The following is an 18,083-nucleotide window of genomic DNA, read 5'->3' as shown; positions in this document are numbered from 1 at the left end:
GGAGTATGGGAGCTGGCAACAACAAAAGCGGAGTGCTGGAGCGTGGGAGGGACTGCCGTGGGTTGCGGAGCATGCCGCATTGCGTCAAAACACGGCAGCTTTACAGCACCTTCCCACTGCTGATGCGGTAGCTCACGCATGTCAACGGAGGGTGCAGCATGAACATGCGTCTGGCAGGGTCGACTGCGCATCGGTGGTGGAGCTCTCACAGGTGGAGTGTGGGAGCAGGCAGCCGCAGTATCTGCTGAGCGCACAACCGTGGCAGGTTGTAGGTTAACAGGTGCAGTGTCAACCTTCTCAGCACGATACTCCTGCATGAAGGAAGCAAGCTGAGACTGCATAGTCTGCAGCATGGACCACTAGGGTCTATAAAAGACGGCAACAAACGGAGCTACTGTCCGTTGAGACTGAGGGTCTAAAACAGCTGGTGCGGCAACAGACGGAGTTACTGCCTGTTGCGGTACCACCTTGCCTCTCTTGGGAGGTGTGCAGTCGTCGGATGACTGCAGCGAGTCCGAACTGACCCAGTGGCTACACCTAGGCCGTTGGACTTGCGCGGAAGGGACCGACTTGCACTTAAAAAGCTGCAAGATTAGGTCCATGGTTTCTGCGAGAAACCTCTTCCGCAGACGAGGAATAAATGGGCTCTCTCGTCTTTGTGTGGGTGGGGCGATCCCGTCGGCAACGTGTGTAGATACACCCGAAACCACCGAGGGAAACGTCTGTTCGTCGATCAAGGCCTGTGGAACCCATAAGTCGTTCGACATTACTTCTCCCCTGGGCTTGGGAGCTTGTAAGAGGTCCCGGACTAGGTGAACAACTGGCACGAACAGACGAACCCTCGAACGCAACACTGTAACACTTTGCGCATATCACTTTATCACTTTTGATTTTCTGTTTGCACTATTTCACTGAAATCGAAACTTAACTGATTTCTACCTGAAACACGCAATCCTATCCTTCATTAAAAGGTAGTAATTGCGAAAACAGTTTACAATGCAACAGAAAAACATAATTAAAGATAAAGAATTCAGTGGCTGGAAAAGAGACTAAACACTAGATCAAATAAACTACGTTTAAAATCTCTCACCGCATAAAGCCTGGGAACAAGAATAAAACTCTAGAAACGTTTTACCTTCTTCCCCTACAGCGACTAGGGAGAAGAGTAAAAAACGAGAACAACGTTACCGGCTTGAACGAAACGTTTATTCTCCTCTCTCTCCCTCCGTCTCTATCTCTCTCTCTCTTCTCTCTCGACTTAGAACCTGAGAGAAGAGCCCAATTATATATCGTTAAAACATATTATTTGCTAAAGGAAAAAACTGAAAGGTTTCCCAAATAAAAAGTTCCTTTATTAGAATTTAAACCATTTAAGCTAAGAAAGAATGAACGAAACGCTAGAATCGGTTTACTCTTACTGCAACGTGAAACCGTGAAATACTCTCTCTCTATCGTAACGATAGAGCGCATGTTGAACGTTCTGAACGTCAACAACTGCGGAGACAAAACTAAACGTTAGTTCATCTTTGAAAACAGTACGAGACTATCAAAGAAATTCTTTCAAAAACATTAAAATTAAAAAAGTATAAATTCTTAAAAGGTAAATACGAAATGACGGGCTCAATGTTAATTAACTTCGGTTCCAAGTAAGGACCGCCTACTATTAGGAAAGGTCGCATATAAACAAACATAAAAATTAATTTTTATAAGTTTATAATAAATGGAAAGTTAATCGAAGAGGCCTATAAAGGCGGAGAGATATAAAATAAATAGATCTATAACTTGTTAAGCAAAATTACCAAAAACCTAAACACACTTCCGTCTAAGGGAAGGGTCGGCCATTTAAAAGTGAATGAGAGTCCATACTCTCTTCGTCACCAACACTTCCGTCTAAGGGAAGGGTCGGCCATAATTAAATCTATCCAAAACGAGTTCAAGTTTTGAAATGAAGATAAAACCCCTGCATAGCGAAAGCTCAAAACTGGAATAGTGTACTTCACCAATTCGTTGTGAAAACAAATCCAGTTAGGGACGGCGTATTTAGTAGGTCTTGCCTGTGGCACGACAGAGGGAAAATTGGTTCTATGTTGACATCGAGTACTTGAGTACCTACTTGACAGATGACGCTGTTGATGTACACCCCCACCTGTATAGCGATCGCTGGCGTATTCCGCCCGTAGATTTTTTCTGTCGGGCAGCAGGGATGCAGCTATATATGATCATCGGGTAAGTTTGATATTGAAAATTAAGATTTTCAAAATAAATCGGTTTTGAGAATAATTGAATTATGAAAGGTCTGTTTGTCCAAAGCATATGCTATTTAGATCCTCATAAGCAAGAAGGAAACTTGACCATTAAAATGGAAAAACAAGATATAAAAGATAACTTCTTGAGGGTACAGTAAAATTGCTAGAATGAAGTAAGGATGTAACATAAAGCATTTAAAAATATTTAGGTACTAAAAGGAGGAACCTGGAAGAATATAAAAAGCTCGCAAGAAATTATAAGTTCATGCAGCCTTACAAATTAAAATTATGCTGTTGCAGGTGTTGAGGTGCCAGTGATGGGAGATGAGAATGAGAGAGAGATTACAATAGATGAAGTGAGGAGAGCACTAGATGAAACGAGAGTAGGAAAAGCATCTGGTATGGATGGTGTGAGAGCTGAGATGTTGAAGGAGGGGGGTGTGACTGTACTTGAATGGTTGGTGAGATTGTTTAATGTGTGTTTTGTGTTGTCAATGGTACCGGTAGATTGGGTTTGTGCATGTATTGTACCACTATATAAGGGTAAGGGAGATGTGCATGAGTGTTGTAATTCAAGAGGTATTAGTTTGTTAAGCGTAGTTGGAAAAGTGTAAGGTAGAGTAATGATTAATAGGATCAAGGATAAAACAGAGAGTGCAATCTTAGAAATACAGGGTGGTTTTAGAAGAGGTAGGGTTGTATGAATCAGATTTTTACAGTTAGGCAGATATGCGAGAAATATTTAGCAAAAGGTAAGGAGGTGTATGTTGCGTTTATGGATCTGGAGAAAGCGTATGATAGAGTTGATAGGGAAGCAATATGGAATGTGATGAGGTTATATGGAGTTGGTGGAAGGTTGTTGCAAGCAGTGAAAAGTTTCTACAAAGGTAGTAAAGCATGTGTTAGGATAGGAAATGAAGTGAGTGATTGGTTTCCGGTGAGAGTGGGGTTGAGACAGGGATGTGTGATGTCGCCGTGGTTGTTTAACTTGTATGTTGATGGAGTGGTGAGAGAGGTGAATGCTCGAGTGCTTGGACGAGGATTAAAACTGGTAGACGAGAATGACCATGAATGGGAGGTAAATCAGTTTTTGTTTTGCGAATGATACTGTACTGGTTGCAGACACAGAAGAGAAGCTTGGACGATTAGTGACAGAATTTGGAAGAGTGTGTGAGAGAAGGAAGTTGAGAGTTAATGTGGGTAAGAGTAAGGTTATGAGATGTACGAGAAGGGAAGGTGGTGCAAGGTTGAATGTCATGTTGAATGGAGAGTTACTTGAGGAGGTGGATCAGTTTAAGTACTTGGGGTCTGTTGTTGCAGCAAATGGTGGAGTGGAAGCAGATGTACATCAGAGAGTGAATGAAGGTTGCAAAGTGTTGGGGGCAGTTAAGGGAGTAGTAAAAAATAGAGGGTTGGGCATGAATGTAAAGAGAGTTCTATATGAGAAAGTGATTGTACCAACTGTGATGTATGGATCGGAGTTGTGGGGAATGAAAGTGATGGAGAGACAGAAATTGAATGTGTTTGAGATGAAGTGTCTTAGGAGTATGGCTGGTGTATCTCGAGTAGATAGGGTTAGGAACGAAGTGGTGAGGGTGAGAACGGGTGTAAGAAATGAGTTAGCAGCTAGAGTGGATATGAATGTGTTGAGGTGGTTTGGCCATGTTGAGAGAATGGAAAATGGCTGTCTGCTAAAGAAGGTGATGAATGCAAGAGTTGATGGGAGAAGTACGAGAGGAAGGCCAAGGTTTGGGTGGATGGATGGAGTGAAGGAAGCTCTGGGTGATAGGAGGATAGATGTGAGCGAGGCAAGAGAGCGTGCTAGAAATAGGAATGAATGGCGAGCGTTTGTGACGCAGTTCCGGTAGGCCCTGCTGCTGCCTCCGATGCCTTAGATGACCGCGGAGGTAGCAGCAGTAGGGGATTCAGCATTATGAAGCTTCATCTGTGGTGGATAATGTGGGAGGGTGGGCTGTGACACCCTAGCAGTACCAGCTGAACTCGGCTGAGTCCCTTGTTAGGCTGGGAGGAACGTAGAGAGTAGAGGTCCCCTTTTTGTTTTTGTTTCTTTGTTGATGTCGGCTACCCCCCAGAATTGGGGGAAGTGCCTTGGTATATGTATGTATGTATGTATAAATAAATTTTTATGGGTTTCATTCCTACAATGATGATTCCCATTATTTCAAAAGGGTTAACAAATAACCCTTCAAATTTTCATACTATAGTTAACTCATTATTGTGAACAATGATTTTCCACTTACCTTCCCGCTGACGTAGCTGTGATGTGAGAGCGTCAACAGTTGCGGTTGTATTTCCCCTGACTGAGTCGTACAGTGATGTGCCTCGAGACCAACTAGTTTCAAACACTTCATCCTTTGAAAAATTCATAATTACTGCTTGATAAGATGCATATATTCAAAGTGAATTACTTTATAATTCAAAGATTTAAAAGTCTTTAAAATGATTGAATTACTAAAAAATCTATAAATTCAGAATGAATTACTATAAAATTCACAATGAATTATTAACATATACATAAACTCAAGAAGAATTATTAACACATGAAAAATTTAGAATAATTTGTATTTTTCCTAACTATACAAACCTGAAGCTTGTAACATAGGAGTAATATTTCTGTTCTAGCTGAAAACCAGCTGTTCAGATTTTGCGAGGTACAACTACCCTCCGCTAGTTAGCCGAAGGGGATAGCGGTGGTAACCCAGCCCCTCCTCACACCAGCACTAATAAACAATGTCACTTTGGAATTACAGCAGAACTTCTGGGGTTAGGTGATGGCAGGAACAATATGTGTAAAGAGCTTCAGGTTTGTGTTGTAAGAAAAAATAGAAATTATTTGTCATTTGTTCCGACACTATATACCAACCATATGCTCTTTACATAGGAGACTCACATGGTGGGTGGAAGTTCCTAATCCTCACTGGCTGGACACTGTTCTGGGGTATTCCTCTGTGCTATGCACGAGCTGTTTAGAGGGAACCTGACACCTCACGATCATAAAGGATGACAGCCTGGTAATTGGTGCTAGTGTAGAATTTGGCAATATGACTTGACCAGGTAAGCATAAAATTGAGCTAAATCCCTCACTTATTATTATTATTATTATTATTACTTGCTAAGTTACAACCCTAGTTGGAAAAGCACGATGCTATAAGCCCACGGGCCCCAACAGGGAAAATAACCCAGTGAGGAAAGGAAACAAGAAAATAACATTTAGAAATATTTCCTATATAAACTATAAAAACTTATCAAACAAGAAGATAAATATAAAACAATTGTGTGCCCGAGTGTAACCCCAAGCAAGAGAACTCTACCCCAATACAGTGGAAGACCATGGTACAGAGGCTATGGCACTACCCAAGACTAGAGAACGAGGGTTTGATTTTGAAGTGTCCTCCTAGAAGAGCTGCTTACCACAGCTAAAGAGTCTATTCTACCCTACTCTACCATATCATAGTACTTCGTCAGCCAGACATATTGTGGAGGAAGCAAAAGCGAAGAATCCACCGAACGCTGAAAAACGAACCAACCCATCAGTGGCTGTGGGAGGAGGCATTAATTTGTAAGGAAGGAGCCAGCTGTGGGGAGCATATGTGGAGTCTCTCCAGTTCCAGAAAGACTGTGGGAGGAGAGAAGGAAAAGATGAGGAAGAAAAGAAGAAAGCTCTGCTGCCTGGAAGGGTCAAAAAGGGTAAAAGGAACTGCAGAGTGTGTTTGAGAAGAGATCGAACGGTTCCTGCCACTTGGGCATAAGCCTTCTTCTTTGCCGCTTTGACCCCCTCAACTACTGTAAGGCTACCTTGATCTTGGTGGGTCTGGGCATAATGCCAAAGAAGTCTAGGACCGTGTCCTTTTCCTCCGCCGGGACCTGGTCCGACTCCCCAAAATTGTTCGCTCTCCTAATGCCAGCAGAACTTGCAAAAAGAGGTTTTCTGCATCTTTCTGCTTTAGGGGGTGAAATCTTGGGGCTGGCGGAAGTCGGCAATGCTCCGTATGAATGACCAGATCTGTCATAAAAGGGTTCTACCTCCTCTGAGATATCCATATTAGCCTGGGGATGGTCGAGGTCATAAACAAAGTTCCTTTTGTTTGAGAACTGAGCTCAGAGGAAGACCATCGTGCTCCGGTCTTCCAGAGACAAATGTTGGAATTGAGGAATGTTCTCCTCGAGATTGACATTCATCCATAAAATGCCAATTCTTGGGTAACATCTATGTGTCCTTCCTTTCCTTCAGGCGAATTATTAAAGGCTTTGAGATGGTTTAAACTTTCCTCCTTTTCTGCCTCCTTAGGTCTTATTCCTTTGGAGGTGTCAGGAAGAGGACCCTCTGTCACCTTTTCAGAGGGTTCCGGCTGGCTCAATTCTATAGGCGAAAGCCTAGTTGTCTGTATGAGTGATCTCCCTTGGAGATCTCGAACCCCTACTCGTACAAAGATGTAAGGGGAATGATTGCCTTCTGATCCCTTCTCTTTTTCTTAGGAATGACTGGGATCAATCCTAGCCTCTCCCAAACTAGGACTTGGTCAGCAGGAACCTTGGTCTTCAGGTAATCTTGGTATCTAGAAGAAACCTGAGGTTTGGGAGGAGGTAGAGGAGGAGTTTACCTAGCATCACTACTATACCTCAGGTCAGATGGGCTTTCACTCCATAGGAAGGATTCCAGCAGGTTGATAGGAGTGCCGGGTGAAGGAACGTTCGAGGAACTTGGGGTCAAACCTGATACCATCTGTTTCAATGCCTTTATAAGGTCTAGAAACCAAGGGGCATCCTTCGAGAACGGAATAGTTTCCGAATGAGCCCCTCGTGCTTGTTTCCTTGGTCTAAGAGTGGCGGCATTGAAAGGAAGGGAGCGAGAAGGTGGTAGCTTGCGCCCTTATCTGTGCTCCTCTTCCCTGTGGAAGAGATTGTTGTCCCCTTGTCTTACTGGGAGTTTGATCTGAAAAGGAGAACACTCTGCTCCTCTTGCAAGATCGACCTACTAATAAAACTTGTGTTCACACTCTTATTAGTTCGCGCAATTAAGTTGAATTTTACCTTTGCACGTTGGCCTACCTGCACGCTGATGAGGTAGCGTTCACCTTTGCTAAGTGCAAAGTTTTTAGCACAAATGTCTAGCTACACAGACTTACTAGGAGCAATGCACATAGCAATAGCACCTTCTACCAACAAACGAACTTGCCCTCCCATCTCACTAGATGGTAGAGTGCGCAACATTGTGCAAAACTCGTCCACTGAAAACTGGTCAGCGCGTAAAGGAAAGAGACTCCTGCTCGCCTTTTCTATAATAGGAGAAAAGCGTGCTGATTTCCTTTCCCTTAGGGTGAAGAAGGGCAGGTGGTAGCTGTGCGCTTACGCACAAGCAGCAAATCAGGTTGTTCCTTACGAGAAGGAAAACCTAAAAAGGAAAACTCTCGAGACCTTGTCCTTGCATAGCGCATAACGATATGTTGTGTCCTATGGATACGACAATAAGGGAGAGGGATTGCAGGCAATAGCCTCCCACCATCAATGTTTAGCTCCTAAAAGCTGTGCTCTGATAGGTTAAAGCAGGGCATGGACGAGTCCAATGTCCTTCAGTGGAACTCCCTGGGAGAAGACCACTCAGGAGAAGGCTGTCTCTCCTGTGGGAATAACGATCAACCCCTTTTCGACAGCAAATCTCCTCACGGATGAGGAGCTTGCTGAGCAGAAGCGAAAGAAGGGGATCCCTCCCTTGGAAGGGAAAATCCCCCAAACACCTGGTGAAGAACACCTCTCCCTCGGAAGGGAAGGGTGTTCAACACCTGGAGGCGGACCTCCTGACAGCTCATTTTGTGTCCCCTCTGGCCGGTCGATTCCACCCACAAGATCGATTCCGTGAATGGCCTTTGGGACATAGTCGAAGCTAGGCCCTGGGTTCCCCTGACCCCGAAGGTCAGCAACTGCTCACGCAAGCCCGCCAAAGCAGAGTAAAAGTTGGGGCGAGCAGAAGCTAAGGCCAAGACGATTGAGAGGGCGCAAGACTCTTTGGGTTGAAGACCTTCCGAACTTCAGGGGGGAAAAATCAACCCCTGGATTTCTGCTCCCGTTGCGTACCCAAACGTAAGACTTCTTGTAAATTTTCCTTGAACGGGGAACCCGTGACCTCCAAGAAAGACCACAGAAAATTAACTGCTTTGTCAGAAAGAGACTCCTCTATGGCAGCGGCAGCCAGCACTGTTTCTCTAGAGGAAACAGCGGAGGCCTCCGACATGCAAGGTTGTCCTGCAGTCACATGGGTGCCACTTGTACTCGTTCTACTCCCAGGGGAGGAAGAACGAGCAGTCAACATGGATATATCGAGTTGATGGAGAACGATGGCGAGGTTTCTTTCCCTTTCGAGGCTGACCTCGTAGGGGAAGGATCCCTCTTTGCCTTCTACTTCTATCACCTACTAAATCTCTTCCACTGGGAGGACGACCACTCCCTACACAAGGAGACTCCTCCACGAAGGACAGAGACAGTGAGGATCCATCTCCTCGATGGACATGAGGGTATCGCAATGGCGCCCTTCATTCGCAGGACAGATCTGCATTCTTGGACCTCACGGGCAGTCAAACTTGAAAAGAAAAATAAACGCTAAAGGAAAATTTTTTGCTTTTTAGGACAGTTGTAAATATGGAAATACTTTATTTAGGGTTTAGCGGAGGAGTGACACATGTCTGCACTCCACAGAGCTGAAATAAAAAGTGGCAGTGCTTACTAGCGCTGGTGTAGTGGGGACCCATACTATCGCCCTCCCGATAACTAGCCGAGGGCAGTTATACCTCGCAAAATCTTAACGGTTGGTTTTCAGCTAGCATTGAAGTAATACCCTTATGTAGAGAGCGCAAGGTTTGTATCCAGTGTCGGAATAATGTTATTTTTATTAGTAAAATAAATTTTTGAATATACTTACCCGATAATCATGTAGCTGTCAACTCCGTTGCCCGACAGAATTCTATGGAGGGATACGCCAGCTATCACAATTCTAGAAGGGGGTGTACTTACCAGCGCCACCTGTGGCCAGGTACTCAAGTACTTCTAGTTGACACCTCCTCAATTATTCCTCGGTCCACTGGTTCTCTATGGGGAGGAAGGGAGGGTCGATTAAATCATGATTATCGGGTAAGTATATTCAAAAATTTATTTTACTAATAAAAATAACATTTTTCAATATTAAACTTACCCGATAATCATGTAGCTGATTCACACCCAGGGGGGTGGGTGAAAACCAGTGTACAAGATTAAAGGATAGCTAAGTATCCCGTATTTCATATAATCAGTTATCCACAATAACAATGAAATAATAAGTACCTGGTAAGGAAGTCGACTTGAACCGTTACTCTGCCTTTAATAAGATCGTCTTCCTTACTGAGCGCAGCGTTCCTCTTGGGAGGCTGAATCAACTCAAAGGTGCTAAAGTATACAGGGCTGCAACCCATACTAAAGGACCTCATCACAACCTTTAACCTCGGCGCTTCTCAAGAAAGAATTGACCACCCGCCAAATCAACAAGGATGTGGAAGGCTTCTTAGCCGACCGTACAACCCATAAAAAGTATTCAAGAGAAAGGTTAAAAGGTTATGGGATTATGGGAATGTAGTGGCTGAGCCCTCGCCTACTACTGCATTCGTTGCTACGAATGGTCCCAGGGTGTAGCAGTACTCGTAAAGAGACTGGACATCTTTGAGATAGAATGATGCGAACACTGACTTGCTTCTCCAATAGGTTGCATCCATAACACACTGCAGAGAATGGCTCTGTTTGAAGGCCACTGAAGTAGCCACAGCTCCCACTTCATGTGTCCTTACCTTCAGCAAAGCAAGGTCTTCTTCCTTCAGATGAGAATGTGTTTCTCTAATCAGAAGCCTGAATAGTAAGAAACTGAGTTCTTAGAACTTGGAAAAGAAGGTTTCTTGATAGCACACTATAAGGCTTCTGATTGTCCTTGTAAAGGTTAAGACCTTTTTAGATAGTACCTAAGAGCTCTAACTGGGCAAAGTACTCTCTTCAGATCATTCCCCACCAAGTTGGACAGGCTTGGGATCTCGAACGACTTAGGCCAAGGACGTGAAGGAAGCTCGTTTAGCAAAAACCGAGCTGCAAGGAACATGTAGCCGTTTCAGATGTGAAAACAATGATCCTGCTGAAGGCGTGGATCTCACTTACTCTTTTAGCTGTTGTCAAGCACACGAGGAAAAGTGTTTTTAATGTGAGGTCCTAAAAAGAGGCTGATTGGAGAGGTTCAAATCTTGATGACATAAGGAACCTTAGGACCACGTCTAGATTCCAGCCTGGAGTGGACAACCGACGTTCCTTTGAGGTCTCAAAAGACCTAGGGAGGTCCTGTAGATCTTTGTTGGTGGAAAGATCCAAGCCTCTGTGGCGGAAAACCGCTGCCAACATACTTCTGTAACCCTTGATCGTAGGAGCTGAAAGGGATCTTACTTTCCTTAGATATAACAGGAAGTCAGCAATCTGGGTTACAGTGGTACTGGTTGAGGAAACTGCATTGGTCTTGTACCAGCTACGGAAGACTTCCCCTATAGACTGATAGATTCTGAGAGTGGATGTTCTCCTTGCTTTGGCAATCGCTCTGGCTGCCTCCTTCGAAAAGCCCCTAGCTCTTGAGAGTCTTTCGAAAGTCTGAAGGCAGTCAGACGAAGAGCGTGGAGGATTGGGTGTACCTTCTTTACGTGAGGTAGACTTAGAAGGTTCACTCTTAGAGGAAGAGTCCTGGGAATGTCGACCAGCCATTGCAGTACCTCTAAGAACCATTCTCTCGCGGGCCAGAGCGGAGCCAACCAACGTCAGCCGTGTCCCTTTGTGAGAGGAGAACTTCTGAAGTACCCTGTTGACAATCTTGAACGGCGGGAATGCATACAGGTCGAGATGGAACCAATCCAGCAGAAAAGCATCCACGTGAACTGCTGCTGGGTCTGGAATCGGAGAACAATACAACAGGAGTCTCTAGGTTATCGAGGTAGTGAACAGATCTATGGTTGGCTGACCCCACAGGGCCCAAAGTCTGCTGCAAACATTCTTGAGAAGGGTCCACTCTGTGGGGATGACCTGACCCTTCCGTCTGAGGTGATCTGCCATGACATTCATACCGCCCTGAATGAACCTCGTTACCAGTTAGCTTTCGATCTTTAGACCAGATGAGTAGGTCCCTTGCGATCTAGAACAACTTCCACGAAAGAGTCCCTCCCTGCTTGAAGATGTAAGCCAGGGCTGTGGTGTTGTCAGAGTCCACCTCCACCACTTTGTTAAGCTGGAGGGACTTGAAGTTTATCAAGGCCAGAATAACCGCCAACAACTCCTTGCAATTGATGTGAAGTGTCCTTTGCTCCTGATTCCATGTTCCCGAGCATTCTTGTCCGTCCAAAGTCGCACCCCAGCCCGTGTCTGATGCGTCCGAGAGGAGACGGCGGTCGTGTTTCTGAACAGCCAAAGGTAGACTTCATTGAGAAGAAAGCTGTTCTTACACCACGCGAGAGAAGACCTCCTCTCTTCGGAAACAGGAACTGAGACCGTCTCTAGCGTCATGTCCTTTATCCAGTGAGCAGCTAGATGATACTGAAGGGGGGGGAGATGGAGTCTCCCTAACACGATGAACAGGGCCAGCGATGAAAGTGTCCCTGTTAGACTCATCCACTACCTGACTGAGCATCGGTTCCTTCTCAGCATGCTCTGGATGCATTCTAGGGCTTGGAAGATCCTTGGGGCCGACGGAAAAGTCCGAAAAGCTCGACTCTGAAGATCCATACCCAAGGAGACAATGGTCTGGGATGGGACGAGCTGAGACTCCTCAAAATTGACCAGGAGGCCCAGTTCCTTGGTCAGATCCATAGTCCATTTGAAAATCTCCAGACAGCGACGACTTGTGGGAGCTCTTAAAAGCCAGTCGTCTGACGGAGCCGGACACAAGATCATGGTACTGCTGCACAGTCTGTGAACTGTCAATCATGGGCAAGCGAGGAAGTACAGTGACAACCCGAATCTGTCTAGACTGTCTGGGTCGTACAGACAAACTCCTTATCGGGTTGCTGAGGTTGCCGCACTGCGTCACAACAAGTCACTTCTGTTGGTTGTTGAACGTCTTCCCCGTGACACATTGACTCCGTAAACAAAAAAACCTCTAACAAGGACTAAGCTTGGACTGCATGTCTTGTAACACAGCTCAAGGTCTATGGGAGCAGGTGTGGTAACAGACGGGATTAGCGACTGAAGTGGAACCATTACCTTCCCTGGAAGCATGTTATGCTTAAATAAAAGTCCATAGGAGGCTATGCAGCTAAAGGCTCCCTCCAAATGACAGAGTCCTCAAGGGAATATCAGAAGGAGGGAGAAAAGAACTTTCTCATCTACAGGGACCATATCCTAGAAAAGCTAAGTTCTCTCAGTGAGGGTTCACTGGTGCAAAAGCAGCAGACTAGAAGGCAACGTTATGAAACTGCTTGACAGTCTAGTGAGTTGGCAACAACCAAAGATGTGTGACTGAGAAGCATGCGGTAAGGTATGCAGAGCATGTTGTATGCAGAGTATGCTGTATGCAGAGCATGCTGTATGTAGAGCATGTTGTATGCAGAGCATGCTGAATGCAGAGCATGCTGTATGCAGAGCATGTTGTATGCAGAGCATGCTGAATGCAGAGCATGCTGTATGCAGAGCATGTTGTATGCAGAGCATGCTGTATGCAGAGCATGCTGTATGTAGAGCATGTTGTATGCAGAGCATGCTGAATGCAGAGCATGCTGTATGCAGAGCATGTAGTATGCAGAGCATGCTGTAAGCAGAGCATGTAAGGTAAGCAGAGCGTGTGCATGGCGTTTAACATTTCTCAGAAATTCCATGACCAGTGCTAGAGTGCTTTATGCATGCTTGCATGGGGTTTTAATATCAACATAATATATACCTTACATTCATAACTCATGATTCATATTTTTGCCATATTTTGCGATATTGTTAAAAATATATTGCCAGGAATACAAATATATTTTTATAAGTAATACAAATAACCTCCATTATCATAAGGTTTGAAAATGGAGGTAAGGTATGCTGAACAGCAGAGTCAGAACGAGCTGGAACAACAATAGTTGTGGTTTCCTCTTCAAGACTCTGTTGAGGGAACACCTGAGGCTCAGTCTGCAAAGGCTGATCAAAGGAAGTAGCAGAAGGTAGGCGCATGGGTGGAGGAGGCTGACTCCTGGCATGAGTGGCTGAACTCAAGGGTTGCGCTTGCTGAGTGGTTGGCGGATGCGCAGTAGCAAGTTCCTGAGGAACGAGTTGAGGTTCCTGCGGTGTGAGCTGAGAGCGAAAAGGTAGTGGCTGCTCAGAACGCAGTAAAAATCTCGCAAGTTGAGGCTCCTGAGGCGCAAGGCTAAGGTGTTGAGGTGCTTGCCTTGAGGAGGGTTGAGCTCGCTGCAGCGAGAGCTGAGGAGACTGACTCATGGACGGGAGAGGTTGTTGTACCTCAACCGAGTGTTGCATCACTGGTGGAGCAGCAAGTGGAGGCGGAGGAAGAGAGGTATAATCCTCCTGATCCCATTGTAAAGGTTGCCTTAAGGAAGGCGGAGGCTGAACACCACTGGGAACAGCAAACTCAGAACGTGGCTCAACATCGTACGCCTGGCAGGTGGTACTGCGATCAGGCGGAGCGAGCGCAGGCGGAGCGAGCGCAGGCGGAGGGAGTGTAGGCGGAGGCGGAGGCGCAACACTCTCAGCCCGACACTCACGCATCAAGTCCGAAAGCTGTGCTTGCATGGACTGTAGTAGAGTCCACTTGGGGTCGGCAGAAACTACAGTAGGCTGAGGTAAAGCCTTAACAGTCGAGCTCTGTTGTGGCAGAACCTTACTCCTCTTAGGCGGAGTGCATTCAACTGATGACTGAGGAGAGTCAGAGCTAACCCAATGACTGCATCCGGGTTGTTGAACTCTAACTTCGTACGTCTGGCATAGGTCTGGACTTTACGTTTAAGAGGTCTTGAGACCTGAGACCAGCGTTTTCTCCCCTAAATTTCTTCTGCAGACGAGCAAAATAAGGGCTCAATCGTCTGCGGGTGGGAGTGACGGTCTCGGTAAGACACGCCCACAACCACCGAGGATACTTCTGTGCGCCGATCAAGGCCTGCTGAACCCTTCTGCCCTTCGACATTGCTTCTCCCCTGGGCTTGGGAGCTTGCAAGAGGTCCCGGACTGGGAGGACGACTGGCGCGCACAGAAGTACCCTCACGCACAACACTGACACACTTTGCGCTAATCACTTATCACTTTGATTTTCTGTTTGCACTTATTTCACTGAACTCGAAACTTTAAGTGGTTTGTACCTGAAACACGCAATTCTATCCTTTCTCAAAAGTTAGTAATTGCGAAAACAGAATTACAATTTAACAGAAAAATCTAATGAAAGATAAATAATTCAGTGGCTGGAAAGAGACTAAACACTAGATCACTCTAGAAACGTTTACCTTCTTCCCCTAAAGAGACTAGGGAGAAGAGCAAAAACGATAACAACGTTACTCGCTTGAATGAAACGTTTATCCTCCTCTTTCTCCCTCCGTCTCTATCTCTCTCTCTCTCTCTCTCTCTTGACTTAGAACCTGAGAGAAGAGCCCAATCATATATATCGTTAAAACATATTATTGTTAAAGGAAAAAACTGAAATATTTCCCAAAATGAAAAGTTCCTTTATTAGGATTAAAACCATTAAGTTAAGAAAGAATGAACAAAACGCTAGACACGGTTACTCTTACTGCAACGTGAAACCGTGAAAATTCTTTCTCTATCGTAACGATAGAGCGCAAGTTGAACGTTCTGAACGTCAACAACTGCAGAGACAAAACAAAACGTTAGTTCAACTTTGAAAACAGTACGAGACTATCAAAGAAATTCTTTCAAAGACATTAAAATAGCATAATATGTTAACAGGTAAAACCAAAATGACGGGCTCAATGTTAATTAACTTCGGTACCAAGAAAAGACCGCCTACTATTAGGAAGGTCGAATATAAACAAATATAAAAATTAATTTTAATAAGTTTATAATAAAAGGAAGTTAATCGAAGAGGCCTATAAGAGGCGGAGAGATATAAAATAAATCTATAACTTTTGTTAAGCAAAATTAAGAAAGAGAGTCTATACTCTCTTAGACACCAACACTTCCGTCTAAGGGAAGGGTCGGCCATTTAAAGGTGAAAGAGAGTTCATACTCTCTTCGTCACCATAATTAATCAAATTAATTCCAAAAGCTAACTAAGCTAATATAGAAGTTTCCAGTAAAGCGACAGCCGAAATCAAAGAGAAATACTTCACCAAAGTCGTGAAAATACTCCAAGAACATAAGCGTATCCCAGAACGTCTTGCCGGAAGCACGACAGAGGAATAATTGAGGAGGTGTCAACAAGAAGTACTTGAGTACCTGGCCACAGGTGGCGCTGGTAAGTACACCCCCTTCTAGTATTGTGATAGCTGGCGTATCCCTCCATAGAATTCTGTCGGGCAACGGAGTTGACAGCTACATGATTATCGGGTAAGTTTAATATTGAAAAATATAAATTAAAGATGAATTACTATAAAATTTATGAAAAAATTGATTCTTAACATTTCAGCAATTCATATTCCACTGAAACTCCACCAGCTACTTAACACTAAAGTATAAACCTGATCCATAACTTAAAGAAAAGTACAGTTGGACAAAAGAATTTCTGACACACCTCACATTAAGGAGATGCATCTTCTTACACCCTTACTGCACAGCAAGTAAGCAAGCAGACACTATAGGGAAAGATGGTACAGATGATGGGTGTGGCTAAACATTGGAACTCATCGAGCAGTTAGGGTGTGACAGGGTGTATTTCCTCAGAGTGGGGTGTACCAGGAATGCCTGTGTCCAACTGTTCATACACCACTAAAGTTATATAGACATCGATAAGAATTTTAAGGATACTTGACTCCCCACAGATCCAGTGAAAGACTCATCAACAATACTCACTCCCCACTGAGATCCAGTGAATGACTCATTTAAAGATCCAGAGACTGAAATTCGTGATAAGGAAGGTGTCGGGGATGAACGCGGAGTGCTGGCATGGCTTTCGGCGGCCTGCATGAGCCGTTTCTCTCGTTCTTTCACCTGCTCTTGTAAAGAGAGAGATTTTTTCTTCTCTGCAGCCAAAGCAGTCTTTTCAATTTCCAACTGTTGTTCTAAGCAGTCTCGTTCTCTCTTCACTTCTGCAATTTCCTCTGCAAATGAAGCTTTTAAAGCTTCAATCTGAGTACTTCCTCTGAAAATGTACACAAAGAAATAAATTACTGCATAAATAATGGAGAAGTTGAAATACAGTAAAACAAAAGGTAAGATCCTAAAGAAAATCAATCACTGGCACAATAATCATTTCCTAAAAATTTTGTAAACAAAAATAGAAAAGAACTTACTGATTATGGGAAACAGAGAAGTCACAGATCTTCAGAACAAAATAAAAAAAAATCATTGGCCAAAAGAAACATCAGTCACAGACATCCAGCATCAATAATAGAAATCCTTAGCTTACTACACAAAAATCTAATTATTGTGAAGAAAGTTTTATTTCTTTTAAATTGGTACTAGCATATTTGAGTAAGTTTGAAATGCAAAAATAAAAATACATTTACATAAAACTTTTTATGATATACCTTACTGTTCAGACATTGAACCAATATAAACTTTAGGCAAACAATAACCTCCTCTTCATGCAAGTCTCTCTCTGGCAATATAAAATTGCAAAAATATTTTTATTCTTTATATTAAACCAATATTCTAAACCACAGCTTTCATCAAATGTGTATATAAAAAAGTGGAGCATTTTGTAGATATCATGTAATTAATTAGAGATGAACAAAGCTGAGCTTCAATGTGACTGTAAATTGCATTCAGGATTATTCCACAGTAAATAGACAAGGATTTTTCTTCTTCTTTAACTGTACTTACATTTGTCTATTATTATTATTATTATTATTAACTGCATCCCTAGTTGGAAAAGCAGAATGGTATAAGCCCAGGGGCTTCAACGGGGAAAATAGCCCAGTAAGGAAAGGAAACAAGGAAAAATAAGATATTTTAAGAACAGTAACATCAAGATAAATATCTCCTATATAACCTATAAAAACTTTAACAAAACAAGAGGAAGAGAAATAAGATAGATTAGTGTGCCCGAGTGTACCCTAAAGCAAGAGAACTCTAACCCAAGAAAGTGGAAGACCATGGTATAGAAGCTATGGCGCTACCCAAGACTAGAGAACAATGGTTTGATTTTGAAGTTTCCTCCTGGAAAAGCTACTTACCATAGCTAAAGAGTCTCTTCTACCCTTACCAAGAGGAAAGTGACCACTGAACAATTACAGTGCATTAACCCCCTGAGTGAAGAAGGATTGTTTGGTAATCTCAGCATTGTCAGGTGTATGAGGACGTCTATATTACATTAAATATTTTTCTTATTTAGTACAGCATTAATGGGTGTACAGATTTGATGTATAGTATGCACTTTTGATACAGGCTTAGGCTGGAGGTAGGGGACCTACATACCATATATGAATTTTGTTTACACAAGGGTTTCTGTAATTGTCCACTTTTACTTTTGTAGAATTAGTATTAATGGCTGTTTTTTTCCTGTTCAGTGTGACAAATAAAATCAAAACAATTATCAATCATTGTTATTTAATTTCCTTTTAAGTGGAATTGTATTTTATTTTGATGCTTTCTAAAGGAAATATCAATCTTGGCATTTGCAATTTATTGAACTATATTATATATTTATTTTTATTTTCCCCCCTTACCTCTCCATAA

At 43.5% G+C, this 18,083-nt stretch overlaps 1 protein-coding gene across 11 annotated transcripts in view; it reads right to left on the bottom strand.

Annotated features, from left to right (window-relative positions):
• Positions 1-18,083, bottom strand: part of LOC137631046 (TATA element modulatory factor-like) — a 194,308-nt gene that overhangs the window by 26,356 nt on the left and 149,869 nt on the right. For all 11 annotated transcript variants that reach the window (XM_068362625.1, XM_068362620.1, XM_068362630.1 and 8 more), the window contains 2 exons: positions 16,257-16,545; positions 4,508-4,619 (listed from right to left, as the gene is read on the bottom strand). In XM_068362625.1, coding sequence (XP_068218726.1) covers positions 4,508-4,619; positions 16,257-16,545 — 401 coding nt within the window. The remainder of the gene's footprint in view (positions 1-4,507; positions 4,620-16,256; positions 16,546-18,083) is intronic.

The sequence above is a fragment of the Palaemon carinicauda genome, chromosome 39 (genome assembly GCF_036898095.1).
Source record: "Palaemon carinicauda isolate YSFRI2023 chromosome 39, ASM3689809v2, whole genome shotgun sequence".
Classification (NCBI taxonomy): Eukaryota; Metazoa; Arthropoda; class Malacostraca; order Decapoda; family Palaemonidae; genus Palaemon; species Palaemon carinicauda.
Note: the sequence above shows the minus strand (reverse complement) of the source record. Positions and strands in the feature narration are given on the sequence as shown.